The following is a 20,551-nucleotide window of genomic DNA, read 5'->3' on the forward strand; positions in this document are numbered from 1 at the left end:
AGGTCTCCTACGCCAAAGGCGCGTACGCTAACCGCTTAGCCACCAAGGAGTCGCTACGCTGGATGACTTAAATGGAGAACTGAGAGGCACATACATAAGAAACAGCAGTGGAACTATCCAGAATTGCTCAATACTTTGGGGAGAACCTTAAGCTGGCTCTAAAAGAATACGTGAGCGCGTATACAGGAAGTTCATGCATTAACCAATTGGCCACGAAGAAGCACAGGAACACCTTATTGTTTAGGTACTACTCTAACAGATATTTTTCTATTTTTTATATTTCAAAAACCGGAATCCAATCATCTAATAACAACTGTTTAGTATAATCAGTGTCAAGGAAAGGAGGCGTCTATATATAAAACATCCACTGATACTAATCTCATTTTATTGAATTCGTATTCGTATTTGCTTCTCCTTTGCTACTTGTTTAAACCTTCCTGTTATTTTGCCCTTACTTTTCTCTCTGATACCAAATATGGCTGAAACGAAATAGTCGAAAAATACCGTAACTTCAATATAAGTTTTCAAAATCATTAAATTAATTTGAAGTACATTATTATGCAATACGTGCAGAAAAAAACGTAGATGACTAAATCATCAGCCTACAATTAGTGCATTAATCATAATTTGTTAACTCAAAATCCACTTGCACATAAAAGTGTTTGACAGTAAATATTGCAAAACGAATTTCAGGTTACTAACACTTGCCCAGTTAGAACTGGAGACATCTATTTGAATTACTGACACCGAGAATTTGACTCAAGATATTTCAACAACCAGAACATTGTATCTTTCACTTTTTTTATAAATTATTATTATTATTATTATTATTATTATTTAAGGTTACAACATTATCAGCACTAAACTGTGGAAAGAAGTTCTATACTTCTATTTTACGAAAAACCATATTTTTTCTGTGAACACAGAGAATCGTATACCTGTTTCAATTCGTACATCAGATCTTGCCGCTGGAGTTGACAAATGAATGAGAGGGCCAGCACCAGGCATAAAGTTATTTGATGGATCTTCTGCATAAATACGAACTTCAAAAGCATGGCCTCTAAGATTAATTTCATCCTGTCTCAACGGAAGTTTATCTCCGCTGGCAACCTGTCGATAGATATAACACGTTGTCAACATCTTAAAATAGGAAAAAAGTTCCATACATTTAAGTTACAAAAAAAAATGCACTCTAAAATAATTGCGTGATTATCACACTGAGCCACTCACAGCAACTGAATAATTTTACGTGTTGTATAATGTACGTGTACGTACTGCTATGTCCATTCAGAAAAAAATGAACGTTTTGCTGTCAAACACAAACGGCAAATGATATGTGTAAAAGATTTATGGTACAGCACCTACACCTACTTTACTCTGCTTTTCAACATATTCGCTACACACATTGAGGTAATTATCACAAAGTGATACTAGTTTTCTATATTGTCACTGTACTTTGTTGCCGCCAATGTTTGAGTTCACTAGCAGGGGGAAAGTGCTTTCCGGATAGTCTTTCAACTTGCGAAATAAGAGGAAATCAAACATCCTATCACATTCTGCAGTTCACAGTTGGCAAGATTCTCTATTTATCTCGCACATTTTAGGGCTCATACCTCGATATCGTTCATATCTGCACTGTCTCCTTAGTTGGCTCCAACTGAGGGGACGTAAGTACAGTATGTTGCAAGTTACAGTCGAATGTTTCTTCTTTCGAAAAATACTTTTTCATGTCTAATGAACTCAAAGATGAGATCATACGTGGTTCAATACACTGTCGGCAGCCGAGTACAATGCCGGTATAGAAAAACTGGCATCACGCTATAATTGCTTAAATGTGTAGGAAAGAAGTGTAAGGAAAGCAGCTTCTGTATCATAAATCTTTTGCATACATCGTCGGTTGTTTTGCTTCTTCACTAAAATTTATCTTTTTTTTCTGGATGGTCCTCATATTTTTTCAGCTGGTAAATAAATATACAAATATTTAGAACGCACTCATTCTGGTGTACTCCTTCTGTGGAAATTTATAGTCTATGACAAATTTATAATATTTTTCTGCAAGAATTGTAAGACGATAGAAATACGAAAGAGTAAAAGCTGACACAAATAGAATGGAAAAATAAATGCAACTATCTTCTACTATAACTTTGAGACGATAAACTTCTTTCTTCCGAAGCGACAGTATATTTATTACCTACTTTCCTTCGCTGAAATCTTTCCTCACCTTCCTTTCTTTTTGTCTATTCAGCGGTTACGGTTACTCCCTTCAGGAATATTTAGATTATAAATATGTTTTGGATTTGAATTGGGTTACGAAGGAACTATCAATGTTAAAGTCTACATCTACATACCTAAATTCTTATTATAAACAAAGACACCTAAGCGTGGAGAAAAGAGGTAAGGAGAACGATACCATGTAAGAGTTATGCTCAAGGACCTTATAAAATAAAGGATCTGCCTATACAACAAAATCGTGAAATCATACGTCACAGTTTTGCCAGCCCCACTCCGCCCACTAAGATCGCAAAATTTTGAGGGCAAAATTCATGGTGGAAAAGAGAGCACCCAATCAGACGATGCTCGTTTTTTTTTCTTTCTTCATTGAGTTAATAGAATGAAGATACATATGGGCAGATCCTCTATTTTATAACATCCTTAGTTATGCTACGTTCTATGTGTGCATCTCGCATGCTAGTGACATCTATTGTATGTTGTTCAAATCACTTGGCCTTGATACTTGTTTCTTCCATCAATAAATGGCAGCACAACAAATATGATAATTCTCCCAAAATTACAATTGACTTCAACGAGAAAAAGAAAAGGGCAATTTACCAGGAAAGGTGTCAATGGTTCTTGCCATGTATAACATTAAGATACAGTAATTTTAGTCTTCACACAGGCAGAAATTTAAGCTTATTTATTTAGGTACTTATTGATTCGTTTGAAAGGAACTAAAATAGTAATTAGGAGTATGGGCTTTTATTCTATATGATACGATACACTTGAAAAAAAAAAGTGTTTTTACACCTCCTGTGGTTAACCAAATTATACAGTGCGAACTATAATTTCATCTATTTTACGGAACATTGTTACTTGCTCACTAATATTCATTAGACTAGATGAAGTCACAGTTCCTACACAATAATTCACTTATTGATAGTTTTTAAAAATCCCAATCTCGTGCTAATTGATGGAAAACCCTCTCGTCAACATAAGACTTTCTTCACAAATGATTTACACCGTATTAACATTCGTATTTTAAATATGAAACAACGAACACATGGACAGGATTAATTGGTTCAACAAACAAAAGAATATCTGTTCGCAGAAAGAAAAAAAGGTGTCTAGATGACAATTCACACTAGATGGCAGCATGAGAGTCGATACTGCTGTTCCCCTCATGTGAAAAAGGTGTAACATACTATCTTGTATCTCCTAGTATCTTTACTCCATGGTCACTCGCGAGGACGACTGAGGAGTGCGGTGTTGCCATGTGCTTCTCGCGCAGAAGAAGAATCGTCTGCTTCCTCGTTGAGGGTGGGAGGGTCTGTGTGACAGTTTGGCAATGTGCGATGGTTACCATGGAGACGCGACAGGTTCTGAGCCTAAGGTTGGTTGACCTGCTGTCTTCTGCTCGCTCGCCGTGGCCTTGTGCAAAGCGGTCAGAAATCATCGTTCACCGGCCAGGGTATAGTCTATTACTCATTAATAATTTTTGTTGGCGCTGATGAAGTAAATACAGTATATGAAAAATCTCATATATATCCTGCCACAAAAATTCCCTCTATCCCTATTCGAGAAATGATTTTTCTAACAGGTTGGCATCACTGGTTTAAAACAATGATGTCAACCTGAAACGTTATAAAATCCCAACTCGAGAGGCAAAACTTCCCATTTTTCTCTTGAATTTTCCAGGCTATACTAAAAACAAAATTTTCTAAGAAAATATGAACAGTAAAATTAGTGTATATTTAATTTTCTTCAATATATGAGTAAATGATCCATAGCATAGTTCCGTTCGTCTATGCTTATCAAAAAATAATGAACTCAGATTTTTCTTAATTGAAAGAGAGAATTGAAAATAGTACATTTTGTCTTGAGTTTAGTATGTCCATCACGCTTTTGTGCCATGATCTTCCACTGAACATAAAACTAAATAAACTTCATTTTTCAGTCATTTCGGATGAAATGTTTTGGAAATGACGTTTGTCGTTTTACATTCTTCCGTTATTTCTGTTCTTTCTTTCATTTTTTTAAATACTAGATTAACGTACAATTAATGTTCCTTGGCACTTGTTTTTTGAGATTCACAAGTTACTAATACACAAATCACTTTAACACTAATATGCATTTTGCAGTATGTCGATTAAAAGTAGGGAATTCGTGTTATTATTCTGTTCAAAATCTCTTGTCACGAATTCCGTCGAGGAATTCGAAGGTTAAAATATATAAAACGATAATTATGCCTGTTGTTCTGTATGGCTGCAAAACATGGTCGCTTACTCGGAAGGAAGAACCTAGACTGAAAATATTTGAGAACAAGATCCTGAGACGAAAATTCGGACGGGAATAGGGAATGGCGGGAACTTCATACCAAGAAACTACATAATTTATACGGTTTCCCAAACATTGTTAGGGTCATCACGTCTGGGAGGCTCAGATGGGCAGGTCATGTAGCCAGGATGGAAGAAAGTAGGAACGCTTTCAAAGTCTTAAATGGCAGACCAACCGGGAAACGATAATTAGGAAGACCTAGGCGCAGATGAGAGGACAATACTAAGATGGATCTCGCAGAAATGGGAATACAAACTAGAAACTGAATCCAGTTGGCTAAGGACAGAAGTCAGTGGAGAGCTTTTGTGAACGCGGCATTGAACCTCCGGGTTCCATAGGTCATAGAGTTGGTTAGTTAGTTATGCATTTTACAGTAACAAAATTTGACAATCAGCATTGATTTCACGTTTACTGAACTCGCTTGTCTACTCGCCCATAGAGAATTTTATTGGCGTCAATGGAATAGATATATGAAAAATCCCATAAATCCTGCCCATTTTTACGGAAATTCCCTTTATCCCATTTCGAGAAATCATTCTCAAACCAGTTGAAAATGCTCCAAGAGCATTGTCAGAACGAGCTTAAAAAGAATGGAGAGATAGAGCAGGAAGGATAAGTGTGATTATTTCTAGATGTAAAAGTAAATCTTTTTATCCACACCTTGTTCTGTTTCTCGCAAAATATTCTCTCTCTACAACTTATAGTTCCCGAGATATGGCTTCTTAAATTTCCCGAAATTCGAAGTTTTTTTGGCCAATATCTGAGTAACGGTGGCCAGTTGATAAGTGGCCACCGGTTACTATTTGGTACCAAAATATTCACCATCCTCTTAGGTATTGATCAACACCAATATGATCTCTGTGTGACTTACGGTTCCCGAGATATGACTCCTTAAACATCTGGAAATCGGCCATTTTTTGACCAATATCACGAGAACGGCAAGTCATAGAGAGATGACATTTGTGTTAATCAATACTTAAGAGAATGGTAAGATTTTGGTACCGATATTAATTGGTGGTCACTGACCAAATCAGTGGCCTCCGGTTACTATTTGGTACCAAATATTTACAATCCTCTTAGGTATTGATCAACACCAATATGATCTCTCCATGACTTATGGTTCCTGAGATGTGGCTCCTTAAATCTCTGGAAATCGGTCATTTTTTACCAATATCTCACGAACGGTAAGAGTGACTCAAAAAATGTAATCACCTTCTCAGATACAGTAGTTTTTGATGCTCCCACGGGTTGGCATCACTGGTTTAAAAACTATTATTTAAAATAACTAGTTTGCGTGTTTCACAACATGCACTACAAAAATAGTTGGAATCGAACCCGGGATTAACCCACTTGACCGACATGGAACTTTTTTTTTTTTTTTTTTTTTGTCCGTCGTCCCGCTAAAGGGTTTTGCCCTTTCTTCGGGTAAGTGCTTTATATAAAATGTAGTTTGCAATTTAATGTGGTCGGTCTAAGAGGTGCACAAGTATATAATATTTATTTATTTATTAAATACATATAAACAGAGAGGAGATGGAAGGGTGACAATAACATCTAATGAAGTACAAGCATACTATAAGCATGAGACAGCAATATTGTTGAAAATAATAAGTTTATTACCATGTAGTGCGGAGTTAAGACGAGTGCAAAACTGGAATGAATATGGTACAGGAGGCAATATGGAGAGAAGTAGATGAAGATGAAATGAAGTGCTCTGAACGCCACATCACAAGGTATTTGTTAGTACAGACGAATGCGAGTTATGTTCTGTTCCTGGGGCGATTCAGGAACTGATGGAGACAGAGGAAGCCCATGTTAATAGGTGGTTACGGTGCGTGTGATGGATATATGAATGATGAAAGCTCACGTGGTTCGTAGATGTGAAAGATTTCGGGATCCACTACACCATCATCGAGTTGCAAATGATAAAGAGTCATGAAGTGCTGTAGGGGAGTATCAACGTAAGCTGAGGGTGCGTCGTGATCTCGATCGTACCGTAGGATATCAAGTAACATGGGATGCTGCTGGTCAATTCGCTTGCAAACGTACCGTGTACGAAGCTGTTCAAGATGGTGCAATAAAGGTGGAAAGTCAATCAGCTCGTAAAGTAACTGTGTCGGATGCGGTAAGCGGATGCGATGTGCTAGGCGTAGAGCATGGCGCTCTAGGATAGCCAACTTCTGATAGAATTTGGGCGGTGCAGATGTCCAGGCAGTGTGACCGTATGTTAATGTACTGCGCATAAATGCTTTATATGTATGAAGTACTGTTAACGGTTTTAAACCCCAGGTTGTACCAACTAGGCGCTTGAGGAGGTTGAGCCGATTTTGCGCTTGGCGTATGATCTTGGTGAGGTGTGGGGTCCAAGTAAGTTTGGAGTCAAATATGACACCAAGATAAGTAAGAGTATTTAACGGCACGACAGGTGTATGGTCTACTTGAAGGTTTAATCGACTTGGATTCCTGTAGATACGTGAACGGCGTCTACGTGGCAGGAAAACAATAGCCTGAGTTTTGGTAGAATTAATACTTAATCGCCATACATTACACCAGTCAACGAATGCATCAATTGCCGTTTGCATAGTTTTACTAATGGATTCTACTGTGCGGGCTGTCGTAAAAAAGGCGGTGTCGTCAGCAAACTGAAATATGTTGATGTTGTTTGGAACCACAAGGTCGGCAACATACAGTAGGTATAATAAAGGAGACAGTGACGAGCCTTGAGGAACACCAGATTGGATGAAGATCGGATGAGAAAGTGTTCCGTTAATAGAGATATATGCTAGTCGCCCTAGTAAGAAAGAATGGATGAATCTGATATAAGAGGATGGTAGAAAATAGTTATGGAGTTTGTACAGTAAACCAGGGTGCCAAACTTTGTCGAAAGCTTTTTCTAGATCAAAGGCTACCAGACAAGAAGGAAAACCTGTGTTGTATTGATCATAAATAGCCGTAGATAGTCGTAATAACTGATCCATTGTACTAAAATGGGGTCGAAACCGGCTTGATGAATAGGAAGTAGATTATGAGTTGCAAAATGAGCGTGCAAGCGGCGGACTAGAATGCGTTCTAATATTTTGCAAAGGCAACTGGTGAGATGAATAGGGCGATAGGACTGTACGTCAGTTGAAGGTTTGTTAGGTTTGGGAAATAGAAGAACTTTCGAGTATTTCCAGTCGATTGGAAAAAATCCAGTTCGCAGGATGAAAGTATATATGGCGCTGAGAAAAAGTAGAAAAGCAGGTGATGCTTGCCTGACGAGAACATAGGTAACAGAATCAAAGCCTGGTGCATGTTTCGTTTACGGAGCAATGTTTGGCGAATATCATCTGGTTGGATCGGAGTGGTAAGTTGATTATTGGGCTCTAAAGAGTGGCTGATAGATGGGCGCAGAGAAGCAGATGTTGGATCTGTACGTCTGTTTATTGAATTTTGTAGGTGCTGCGGTGTATGCCAACCAGGAAGAGGTGTAAAAATATCTTGAAAAAATGATGCAAACGTATTCGCTTTATCCATATCAGTGATCACTGCCTGATTATTGTGAACAATGGGGTATGGTGTGCGGGATACTGTACCGGTGAGTTGATGGAATTTGTGCCAATATTTACTGGGGTGTGATTCACTTGCAAGTGTGTTGCAAGTTTGAATCCAATGGCGTTTCTTATAGGCAACAATATAATTGTGCGTAATTCTAAGGTATTGGCGATGAAGTCTAAGCGCTTCAAGATTACCCGTAGCGAGGTACTCACGATGTGCTCGACGAGAAGCGGATATGAAAGGTAAATAGTGCGGAGGCAATTTTGGTTTATGTAATTGTACTTCTGCTGTTGGAATGGAACGGTGTGCTGCTTCTTGAATAGATTCAGTAAGATTAGCAATTGTGTGATCAAGATCGTATTGTGTAGTAGGTATAAGCAAGTTATTAACAGCAGTGTCCAGATCGGAGCGATATTGTTCCCAATTGGCTCGTTTGTAGCAGAATACTTTCTGAGGAGGTATGTTAGAGTGAGAGCGAGGAGAACAGTGAAGTGTAAGTTTGATAGGCACATGATCACTACCAATTGAATCAAGCACATCGATATGAATACTCTGCGAAAGAGATGTTGATGTGATGACAACATCAGGAGTAGTATTGCTGACGGGGCGTGTAGGTTTCGGTAGAACATGGAACTCAGCAACTGTTTCAGTGTGAAGAAAGTCTAAAAAGTTAGTTTTGTCCCTCTGTGACCGACTATGAATGTTTAGATCCGCCATGATAATGTAGTGCCGAAAGGTAGAATCGATGTATCGAAAAAAGTCGTAGTTGATTGGTTTGCCTGGTCGAAAATATATGGTAGCGAAGGTAACAGTGCGGCCTCGAAAATAAATAGTCGTGACATTATGCTCAGGAAGGTGGAGTGTGAGCGGAAGTGGAACCGTGACTGCTCTATAAGGAAGGCGTTGGCTAACACCTATAGCTGTACCTCCGTAGACTCTTGGACCAGATGGAGCATCATGTCGGAGCAAGTGATATTTCGAAAAGTAACAGTTCAAATGAGGTGCGAGGTACGTTTCGTTAAGTGCAAAGGCTGCAATTTGTTCTTCTTGAAGAAGTTGTGTAAAGAGCACATGGTGTGTTAAGACTGATCGAATGTTAAGAAAAAGTAAGTTATAAGCCATAATGATACGTATTATTCTAGCGTATGCAGAAGTACCCATATTAAACGTAGACTTCGAGTGGTTGAATTTGAAAGTGAACTGTAGGTCCGGAATATGTAGCATGAAGTTGTAGTTTAAACATTAATTTGGCTGCATACATGATCTGATTCAGGATATGATTGCGATCAAAAGGATGGATATTTTGTAGAGAAATAGTGAGGAAGCGTAATAGGTCTTCAACAGTTATTGGATGGCGCAGCGAATTTGCTGGCGGTGTTGGAGTGTCAACAGAGCGTATGGGTACAACGAGTTCTGGCTTAGCTGGATCGGGTTTAGGTTTAGCTTTACACTTGTAGCTATAGGTAGGGTGTCCCTCAGAACATCGAACGCAATGTGGTGGCTCCTTAAGATTAGGGCAGCTTTTTGTGGGATGGTCAAGTGAACAGTAGCCACATTTGATGGTGTTCGGACACTCAGATGTCGGATGGGAATTGTATTGTTGGCATTTCTCGCATCTAACAGGCAGAGGTGCTGGTGTGCGAGATGGTTCCACCTTGTAACGACGCCGGTATATATAGGCACCGTGGAGAAGCAGTTGGTCGATCAGTTGTTGTTGATCAGTAAGAATGCGGACTAAGTATGTTGGACCCTGGTTATTCTTGATACGTATACAACGCTTGACAGGTAGTCCTTCTTGGTGTAATTCGGAGTAAATTTCCTCATCAGTGAATTCAGGTTCCACTCCCCGTATGACGACAGATAACATTGGAGGACGCCGTGGTGGAGGTGGTGTTTTTCGTCCGCTGGAACTTAATGTTGATATTTTTGCTTTTAACCCAAAAATTTCGAAAGTAGCTTTGTTGCGGACATGTGTAGCGAAGTTCGGATTTGTCGATTTCAGAATGATACCCCGGCGCGTCTTGATGATTTCACGTATTTCTGGACGAGGAACATACTTTACTAGTTGTTGAAAGACAGCGCGCACTGTGTCGTATTTTGGATCGAAATCAGTTAGTAGGAAGTTATAAATTGTTTCTTGGTGTAAAGTTGATTGATTTCCAGTGGAAGTGGATGCCCAATCCATATTGTTGCTGACATTAGTAGCAGTAGGATCTGTTATTGGTGTAAGCCGTTGTTTCTTGGGATCTAAGGTTTGTTCGCCGTCAGAGAGGGATCTGGATCGAATTCGTTGTCCGGTAGTGACACAGTTTGCATAAGTGGTAGGAACAGTGGTGGTAGTTGGTACTAGCCGTGTAGTGCCGGTAACAATACGCGGTTGCGTTTTTTGGCGACCATGTGGGCCAATGTTCAATGCAGTTGTTTGAACAAGAGTCGATGGACCGGAAGCATTGCCAGAGTCCGTCATAGGGATGAGAGTTCTAGGGCCAAAGCCGAAGAGGAAGCACTAATAAAATCGGTATCCGGTGGAGGTGCCAAAGTCGTCAATTAGTATTGGTGATATAGGCCTCCGAAGAGGAGAATATCAAAAACAAATCGTAAGCCCAAGAGAATTGCAAGATCGTCAACAGTAAAGTCAATTAGATAATTTAGCCTCCGTAGAGGCTTAAACCAATTCGACGGTTGTTTCCTTAATCCTCAGTGAGGCAAGTAATCCAACCGTATTTCAGAAGTTCGCGATGGGATGGATAATTCAGTGACTCGCTTATTTTTCCCCGCCAGCTACGGATACCCTATTTTTTTACCTGGTTAGAGATTCCAGGTGGCCAGTTGACATGGAAGTCAGTCAGTCCTTGTCGTGGCTGTTGTTGAGTAGTGAAGTGACGGGCTTGAGCCCTTGCCTTCCATGTTTGTTGCGGCGTGGTTTGTTGTGAGTGGCGTAACTGTTCTTCGGGGCCGCAACTGTCGCTGGCTCCGGGCTGGTCATCTGGGGTGTTCAGGGGCGAGGCATCCTGTACAAATGTCTTCTTGGTTCTTTGGTGGCGATGTTCTCAATGTGTGGGTATGCAGAACTTCTGACCTGGCGCCAGAAGGAAGCTGATTGTTGTTGTCTGACCTCATTCAGCGTCGCCAATTTGAGATCTTCATGAAGTTGAGCCACCCTGGTGTCCCACGAGTGTCCTGTGATTGCTCTCGCAGTTTTGTTTTGAACCACTTGCAGCTGGCGGAGATGTGTGTGTGGTACATGGCCCCAGGCTTGGTGGGCGTACAGCAGTACCGATCTGATGCACATCTTGTAGACGTGAAGCTTGGTTTCGTGAGTGATTTGGGGGCTCAGGAAGAGCGGAAGGAGGGCTCGGAAGCGTTGTGTCGCCTTCTTCGCTGTCGTGGAGAGGTGGGGGATGAAGGAAAGTTTCTTGTCGAGGATGACACCGAGGTATTTTGCATGGGGACTGAGTGGGAGGTTGGTTCCTTGTAGGGAGAGGTGGATGGGTCTCTGCTTCCTGTTTTTTGTAAAGTCCACCAGGGTGGTCTTGGTGGGATTTATCTTGATGCGCCAATTCCGTGTCCAGTTTTCCAACATGTGAATGTGTCGCTGCAAATAGACTTCTGCATACCGGTGATTCAGATGGCTGGCAAACAGTGCGGTGTCATCGGCATATGTGGCAGTGGTGGTGTTGGCGGTCTGAGGGATGTCGCTGGTATATACGTTGTAGAGAATGGGGGAGAGGCAGGAACCCTGCGGAACTCCTGCTCGAATACTTCTTGACGTGGTGGTATGGCCTGCATGGTGTACATGAAAACTCCTGTTTTGCAGGTAGTTGTGTAATAGTTTCACGAGGTAGTTTGGGAAACTCGCTTGCATGAGTTTATGAATGAGACCTTCGTGCCACACTTTGTCAAAGGCCTTTTCTATGTCCAAGAAAAGTCCTAAAGTGTGCCCCCGTTCGTTAAATCTGAAAGTGATGTCATCTGCCACTCGCACTAGTTGGACTGTCGTGCCGTGTCCTGGTCGAAAACCAAATTGATGTGGCGGGAGGATGTCCTGGGCTGTGATATGCTGTTGCAGGCGCCGTTGGATGACTCGTTCCACAAGTTTGCTGAGGTGAGATAACAAACTGATCGGGCGGTGGTTTTTGAGTTCTGACCTGTTCCCCAGCGTCTTGGGGATGAGTATGACTCTTGCGTCCTTCCAGGCTGGAGGGAAGTGGCCTGTGTTGAAGATGGCGTTGATCAAACGGCAAAGGAGCACTATGACTTTTCTTGGTGCGTGTTTGAGCGCTTGGGGTGGGATGCGATCCGGTCCAGCGGCACGGTGGGTCGGGAGATGCTTTACAATTTCTTCCACTTCTCTTGGGCGTACTAGTGGGGGGTGGTTCAACAGTTGAAGGTGATTGGCAGTGTGGATGGAGTGCTGAACTTCCACCAGCGTCTCGGCGTCAGGTTGGATATCATTCGGTTGAAAAACACCTTCCAGGTAGTCCGCAAAGAGGAGGGCTTGCTCCTCCGGTTTGTACACCAATCCTTGTGGACCTCTGAGGGGTTGCGCACGTGGTGGGCCAGTTGGTCGGGCAAGTGTTCTGACTAGTCGCCAGAAGTCGCTTGAAGGTGTGTCCATCTCCTGTAGGGTGTTATTCCACTTCTGCAGACGCCTGCGTAGCAACCTCTTCTTTATTCGTATGGAAAGGGAGTTCCATACACGCTTGTATTCTGGGTGTCGTGTTCGCTGCCAAAGTTTTCGTGCTGTTCGTTTGAGGTGGATAAGTGCCGATGTGCGGGCCTCTGCCGGGTCTGGTTGCTGCTGGTGAGATGGATTGTTGCTGGTGGTGGTGGTCACATCCATCGCAGTGAGGATGTTGGAAGTTAAGGATGCTACTGCTGCGTTGATGTCTTCGGGGGTGCGTAAAGGGAGACGAGGGTCCACCAACGCTGCCAGAAGGTCCGTATATTGCTGCCAGTTGGTCTGTCGCAGTGTGGGTAGTTGCCTTGCAGGAACATGTGTGCGGAGGGCCACTGTTAGCTTGAAGGGGATATGGTCTGAGCTGAGTTCCGGAATGGCAATGGGGCCGTCCGTCAAGGCGATGTTTGCGCTAAGCACCATGTCCAAGATATCGGGCTGACCGCCATTCCGGGGAAAGTGCGTGGGTTCCGTGGGCGCGGAAGGCAGAAAGTCGACGCCACGGAGAGCCTGATAGAGAATGCGGCCATTTCGGTTAGAGGTTCTTGAGTTCCAGTGGGGGTGTTTGCTGTTTAAGTCTCCACCAACCAGCACTCGGTGTCCCAGCCTCCTGAGAAGAGTGAGGTCTGGCGGGTGAAGAGGCCCATTATGAGGTTTGTAGGCGGAGATCAGCTGCAGTGGGCCGTCCGGGGAGTGGACCGTGACTCCTATTGTTTCAAGTGAGGTTAGTGCCGGCGTGGGGAGAGGGTCGTGGGCAATGTGCGACTTTATGAGAATGGCCATACCACCCATGGGTCCTTGTCGGTCTAAGCGATATGTTGTGTAGTTCCTGACAGTAAATTGCTTGTCGGGCTTTAGGTGAGTTTCGCTGATGAGGGCCACGTCTATTCTTTCTCTGGTGAGGAAATCCTGTAGTTCCTCACGTTGGTCGGCTATGCCGGCAGCGTTCCAGCACGCCACTATCAGATTGCGGGTAATAGCAAATTTATTGCGTCCCATCATCCAAAAGGTCTGCGGCTACTTCCAGGACAGTAGTCATTTTGGTGATTGGATCTGTGGCTGCAACTATCTTTCTTAAACCTTTCTTCAGCTTCTCGATAATGGATGTGAGATTCAGTTCCTTGAAGAGATCTAGAAGTTCTTTGATAGAGGCTGCTAGCGAGGGTTCGTTGGCTGGATTGGTTTCTGCAGGTGGAGGCGTGGTCTGTTGGCGAGTGCGGGAGTGCTTGGCGGTGGCATCCGTGGGTCGCACTGGCGGAGTGTTTTTCGTAAGCTTAGCACTGTCACTGGTGGCACTATCACTAGTTTTACTGTCACTGTTCTTATGTGGTTGCTGCGGGGCTGTTTTGGATGGTTGGGAGGTGGTCTTGTTGGCGGGGGTGGACTTGACTTTGGGGGCCGTTGAAGGGCTGGAATCAGTTTGATCTTTCTTGTTGGGTGCTGCAGCAGGTTGTTCTGTGGAGGTGTTGGACTCTTGTTGGTTGGCTGCTCTTCTGCTCTTAGCCGTTTTGATATATTCACATCCTTGGTAGTTGGCGGGGTGATTGCCGCCGCAATTGACACACGACGCTGGCGATTCACGGGTCTTCTTGGGGCATTCAGACGTATGGTGCTGGCCGCTGCATTTTACGCACCGGGCGTCCGCTCGGCACGTGAGTTGGGAGTGACCGAGACGCTGGCAGCGGAAGCACTGTAAGATGTCAGCGCCTTTGTAGGGCTCAACTTCCACCCTATAGCACAGGATGTAGCGGAGGTCATAGATTTTTTCCGCTTCTTTCGACTTAGTGAGGTGTACCAGAAAGAGCGGGAAGCGAGGACGCTGCCCGGTGCTGTCAGGTCTGCCTTGAAGCTGGGTCACCGAGATAACCGGGAATTCTTGGTCCACTAGATCTTCGTAAATGTCCTTAGGTGCAGCGTCTATGGGAAGCTTGCGTATGACCACTTTCATTGGGCGGGATGCTTTTGGAAGTTCCGTGGAATAGGAGTAGCCTTGGCTGGAGCAAAAGGCGTCCAACTTCTCGAAGTCGCGCGGGGTAGTGCATTGAAACTTGACATAGTCGCGACGCTGCTCCAGTTTTGGAGGGGCAGATAGGGTCTTGACTATGGATTTCACGAAGGCAAACCTGTTGGTGATGTTATAGATGTAGATCGGGGGGATCTTCTTGGCTGCTGCTACCGGTGGGGGCGCTGTCGACGTGGAGGCTGCATTTTCATCACCCTGGGCATTGACACTCAGGGGAGAAAACATGTTTCGAAACTGCATTAGGGAGGAGATGGGGCCATCTGTGGGAGGTCGCGCCGTCTTTCTGGGATATTGAAATCCAGGGGGGGGGATCTGAGCCCTGGCCTGTGGCGTCGTCCATGTCCACCACCACCACCACGTCATCGATGTTCAGTGTCGAGAGGTCCACTGGGGAGCTGGAACTGGGGTCGCGAGCAGAAGAGGACTCTTCAGGGGGGGATGCTATGGGAACTTTTTGTGCGGTGGGATCAACTGGAGCATACAGCTCCGTGTTCTGGAGGCTGTCTTCTAGCACTTCTTGGCTGCACTTGTCTAGCTTGCTAGCGGGGAGGGGTACTCGCTGGCGGGGGCCGGTGCCGAGTGCTTTGTATCGCAGTCCCTTGAACTTCTTTTTAATTTCCTTTGTCTGGCCCGGGGGGGCTTTCCTGCACTTGTTGGGTGGCGTGGACATTATATGCACTGGTAGAATGTATATTGGTTCAGAAGAAGATCGCGTAGTGACGGGTCTAAGTGATAATTAAAGGAACTTGAACAATACTCTATTGGTATCGTCGGTAGTAATTTGTTGGTTCCTGTTGTTCTAACACTGGTCACGAGCGTACTAGACCTGCTCGGACTGGCAGAATGTTTCTTTTCGCCTTGTATTCCTGAGTTAAGATAGTCAGTCTTTATGCATATGGGGATCACTATCTTTTAATGTTCAAGCATCCATTTTGTTCTAACGCACCCTGCCGGGTGCTCGTAGCGCACTATACACAACTATACGGTGGAATCCGCTTGTATATGAGAGAGCTAGAGCTGGTTCAGCCAGGCAGGGGAAGGCGCTTTCGTTTTCGTCCGCGCTCTTTAATCACTACGATTTGAGCGTCAGTGCGTGGCGTGGGTGTGGGGAGTGCTTTGTCTCTTGTTGCATGCAGCATACGACATGCACACACTACCTACTGAATATTAACTATGCACTCCACTGCACTACCATAGCACTGAACTAGAGTTAACAAATGGTTCCTGCAATGTTTATGTTAGTAGGGAAAAGTTTATTTTTTACCAAAAGTTTATTTTTCCGTACGAAAAACACGATATTAAAGGAAATGAAAACGCGCACGACTTGTCCGGTTTACACTAACATCCGGGTATGCCATGGAACTTCTGATTCCAGAATGAGTATTTTTGTCTGAAATCAAACCGTAACGGGATATAGATTTACGTCACCTATTTCATACAGAAAGGTGACAAATCCCTCATAATCGTGAATGAAGTCAATGTACTTTAAAATACTATATTGAAAATAGATTCTTAATGATGGATTTTCTTCCAATAAGGTATCATATTTCCTTTTGAACATTGTTAAAGCATATGTGCTGCCATCTATTGGGAACAATTTAATTATAGCAGTAAATCGGTAATCATTATCTTCCGCCATTATACTGATAGGTTCCGCGTTCGATTTGTTGCTGTGGATAATATTTCAAGTTTCAGAAACAATACCAGAATATAATGAAATTTTGCACTCCTTTCCTACTAAAATAATAACAGCTCCGTTTACTACATTGTGAAATTATTAAAACTATGAGAGTTTAATATTTTAAACCGGAAATGAAAAGAGGTAAGATGGAATTTATTTTCTGGTTCCAGAGCCCACATAGAAAACAGCTTCTCGCTACATGTTATTGTTTTCTCTCTATGAGAATCAATGTTGAACCTAGAAGTGGTACTAGGTTTCCATCTTAAACCGTATTGCAATCTATTCATATATAGAAATTTGATCCTTGATATCTACTATTGTTTTTACTCTACAAAGATAATATTTAAATTAGAAATAGTAGACCCTTTTACTTCCGGTTTGAATAAAGGGATAAATGAAGAGTTGGAATCTATTCTTGGGACGAGAGTGGTAGTAGATTTCTACCAAATCTGATCGCAGGAGAGAGAGAGAAATACGGGGATGGATTCATTCTTGGGGCACTAAATACCCATAAAGTACAGATTTTCGCTAAAGTAAAATCGCTCAAACCGTCCCCAGGTGGCTACAAAGGAAGCGGAACACCATTGAAAGAATCCACATGTTTCTTTGTTACATGGGAGGGATAATTCAACAAGTCCTTCGAGTTGACCTGCTGAAAAAGAAAGCGATGTTACAATTTTCACCCTCTTGCGTACTGATTCTTCAGTAGTCTTTGCAGAAAGACAGATTTATCTAGTTTTTTTTCGCTTCTTTTGTTTTCGCTGCATCCTCCTCCTTCCGTCTCCCTTAGCTTGAAGGGAATAGTTATGGGACGTTAAACTGAAATATTTCATTTAATTTGAATTCAATTTGGATATGTTGTAATGAAGAGAAAAAAGAAATCAATCATTAGTTTCATGGTATGTGCTTATTTTACTCTTAAATATATCATATTGTTAATATTATGTAACTTCCATAACAATAACGCTTGTACGAACCAAACATGTTAAGTGGTTCGCCCATTCCCCCCCCCCCCTCCCTCACGTAAGGCATCAGTGCCGGAAAAGGCCGATAAGAAAAAAATATAATCTTTTTTTGCCACCCGCAGAAATCCGTCCTTGACCACCCCTGTCCATACTATTATATTGAATTCCTTTAATGATTGTTGTGTTAGTATTATTATTACATAATGTATCCATCAATAATACAAGTTTAGCGTTGGCAACAACGTATCACTTCGATACCAAACACGTGCCGTTTATGGCTTATTTGGAGTATTATTTATGAGGGCGGTTAGGGTAAATTTTCTGCTTGAGTACAAAGGAAGCCGGTTGGAAACCAATAGAACGTCTCGACTATATCTATTACCCTCTTTGCTCTATAGTGAACAATGCTGAAACCGGATATGGCCGATTTCTGCCCTTTCTGTTATGAATACAGGAATAAGGCGGAGATAGATCCTATTGTTGGGACTCAGAATCCGTACCAAAAAAAAAAAAAAAAAAAAAAAAAAAAAAAAAAAAAAAAAAAAAAAAAACTTCTCGCTCGAATACCTGTCGAAGATGCACGGAAGAGCATAATCCTTCTATAAGGCTCCCCATATTTATGCATAGCATAGTTTAGAAGTATAGAACTAAAATTAAGAGGTAAGGTGTATATATATCCCCACAATTTGGAAGTGTAACGTAGTTTCACATTGTGGAACGCAACTCACTCACTCGTTATACATTAACAATTACACATGTTTTGACCATCAACAACAGGTTTCATTTCCAAACTTATCTCCCTACTATAGCCGGAAGTGACAGATCTACCACTTCCGGTTTTAAAATTAAATCCTCATATATTCCCACAATTTGGAAGTCTACCGTAGTTTCACATTGTGGAACGCAACTCACTCACTCGTTATACATTAACAATTACACTTGTTTTGACCATCAACAACAGGTTTCATTTCCAAACATTGTGGAAAGCAACTGACTTACTTGTTATACATATTAAACACACAAATGACGTACTATTGTTATGTGTCATACAACCTGTAGATGTTACCTTTAATTGCCACTCCACCAGGTCTGTTCCTGTGATCATCTCTGATACAGGATGTTCCACTTGCAATCTTGTGTTCATTTCCATAAAATAAAAATTGTGCTTATTGTCCATAATGAATTCCACAGTACCAGCTCCAACATAATTAACTGCTTTGGCAGCTTGTACAGCTGCTTCTCCTAATTTTGAGCGAACCTCTGGAGAAATACCAGGCTTTTAAGAAAAGAAATAAAAAGAGAACACGTAAGATTTTTTTGTTAATATATAATATAATCAAAATTAAGGACACAATCAATCTTCAGATCGAAACAACTGACGCATGTTTGATTAGAAAAAAAAAAAAAATCAGGCTACTGTCATAATTAGTAAACATTCTCTTTTATTTGCTGCATCTGATATGTAAAGTACTATTTATCTTACTGTTTCGGTGTTTCCTGACATCTTTCTCAGTAGCTCTGAGCAACTTATTTCACTTCTTAAAAATTCTGTCCTGGACTGTTTAATGTAGATTCCTTGTACAGTCCGCAGCAAAAAACCTGGAACATGAGCTCGTAAGTTTATTGTGAAACTACGCCTAACAGCGCAGGGAATAAACATAACGTATAAGTGGCACGAATCACGCCAGGAGAAACCTCGGCGTTATCCCCTGCACACTTATTTTGGAGCAAAAGACTTCGTCGTTTCACAATAATCTTACATGCTCATGTTGCAGGTTTTTTTCCTCCGGACTGTACCAGAATCCTCTTCTTTTCAAAGTTTGTTGGTGTGGAAAACTTATGCAGAAGATTTCTGTGAAATAATAATTTTGTGCTATTTTATGGAAATTCGGCTGTCATTTTTAACACACAGTTTGTGGAAATGCTGTTATCATCTTAAATCAACGCGCGCTACACTTCACCGACGACACACTACTTTAAGTGCATAAGTTCTTTTGACAGCAACAAATTTTCAAAAGAAAAGGATTTTAGTAAAAAAAAAAAACTGTTAATTATTATTGGCAAAGAACCATCTACTTTTTAGCGCCACTCGATTTTCTCGTGGGGTGCGCAGGCATGGTGGCTCAATGGTAGAGCACTTATTCCTGGTGTGTGGGGCCTCTGATTCGATCCCCGGCCAATTAAGTTTGTGGTGGACAATATTATGTCCGTGGGTTTTCTCGAGGTACCCCGTTTCCTCCCACCTTCTCATTCCACCAGATGCTCCTCATTCTCTGCCTTAATAATTATCTCCCTTAGCCTAAAGGACATAATGGTGGAGGCGTTAAACTGAAAAATTTCGATTTTCTCGAGAAAAAAAATAACGCATATGAGCTTACTCACAAGCAAGTTCTTCTGTTCAGTATGATGTGATTTATTGGCTGACATATTTCCTAATGAAGAGCTTAATTAAGGGTATATTTCAATATCAGTTCACCTCAGTAAGGGGCATGGTTCTCGTATAGCATAATTTTTTTAGGTTTACTACGTAATTCGTTTTCTCAAAAACTACGCATGAGGTTTTCTACTTATGCATATCATTTATTCAGCTCGACGAGGTCTATCAATTGGTATAAATTTTATCTTTGGACAATTTCTTTTCGTTAAATGCTAATAACATTGTAGAAATAATTATCATAAACATGCATCAATTCATATGTATTTCTGACGATGAGCAAACATATAGTGTATGTCCCATTTGGGTACACGTTAAGAACCTAGTATAAGATGACAACGCGTGACCCGTCCTACCACTATAATATGGGCAGGAATAGGTTATGTAACAAAATATCACAAGAAATTAGTTTCAAAACCACTGGCAAAAGATATAAGCAAAGAAAACACTAAGTTGTGCGCATTTTCGCTGAACTTCATTAGAGAAGGAGGGAAAGAAGAAGGATGAGAGAAATATTGAAGAAAAGAGCGGTAACTCAAGAACGTCATGTTTCATATCATATTGGCTTCCAGTCTTGAGGTTTGTTTATTTATATATAAGTTTCAGATACAGATCTATGTCCATTTTACATTGTAACAAGGTAACGAAGTATGTAAGAAATAACAACAATATTAAACAAACA

General features: G+C 41.8%; 1 protein-coding gene across 1 annotated transcript in view; it reads right to left on the minus strand.

Moving 5' to 3' along the window:
• Window positions 1-938: 938 nt before the first annotated feature.
• Mccc1 (Methylcrotonoyl-CoA carboxylase 1) overlaps window positions 939-20,551 on the minus strand; it is a gene marked incomplete at both ends in the record, with an annotated part of 57,242 nt that continues 37,629 nt past the window's right edge. The window contains 2 exon segments of the mRNA XM_081748056.1: window positions 939-1,110; window positions 18,502-18,711. Of these exon segments, the coding sequence (XP_081604182.1) occupies window positions 939-1,110; window positions 18,502-18,711 (382 nt within the window).

Source organism: Thermobia domestica, unplaced genomic scaffold, assembly GCF_964235325.1.
Source record: "Thermobia domestica unplaced genomic scaffold, izTheDome1.hap1.1 HAP1_SCAFFOLD_1083, whole genome shotgun sequence".
Lineage (NCBI taxonomy): Eukaryota > Metazoa > Arthropoda > Insecta > Zygentoma > Lepismatidae > Thermobia > Thermobia domestica.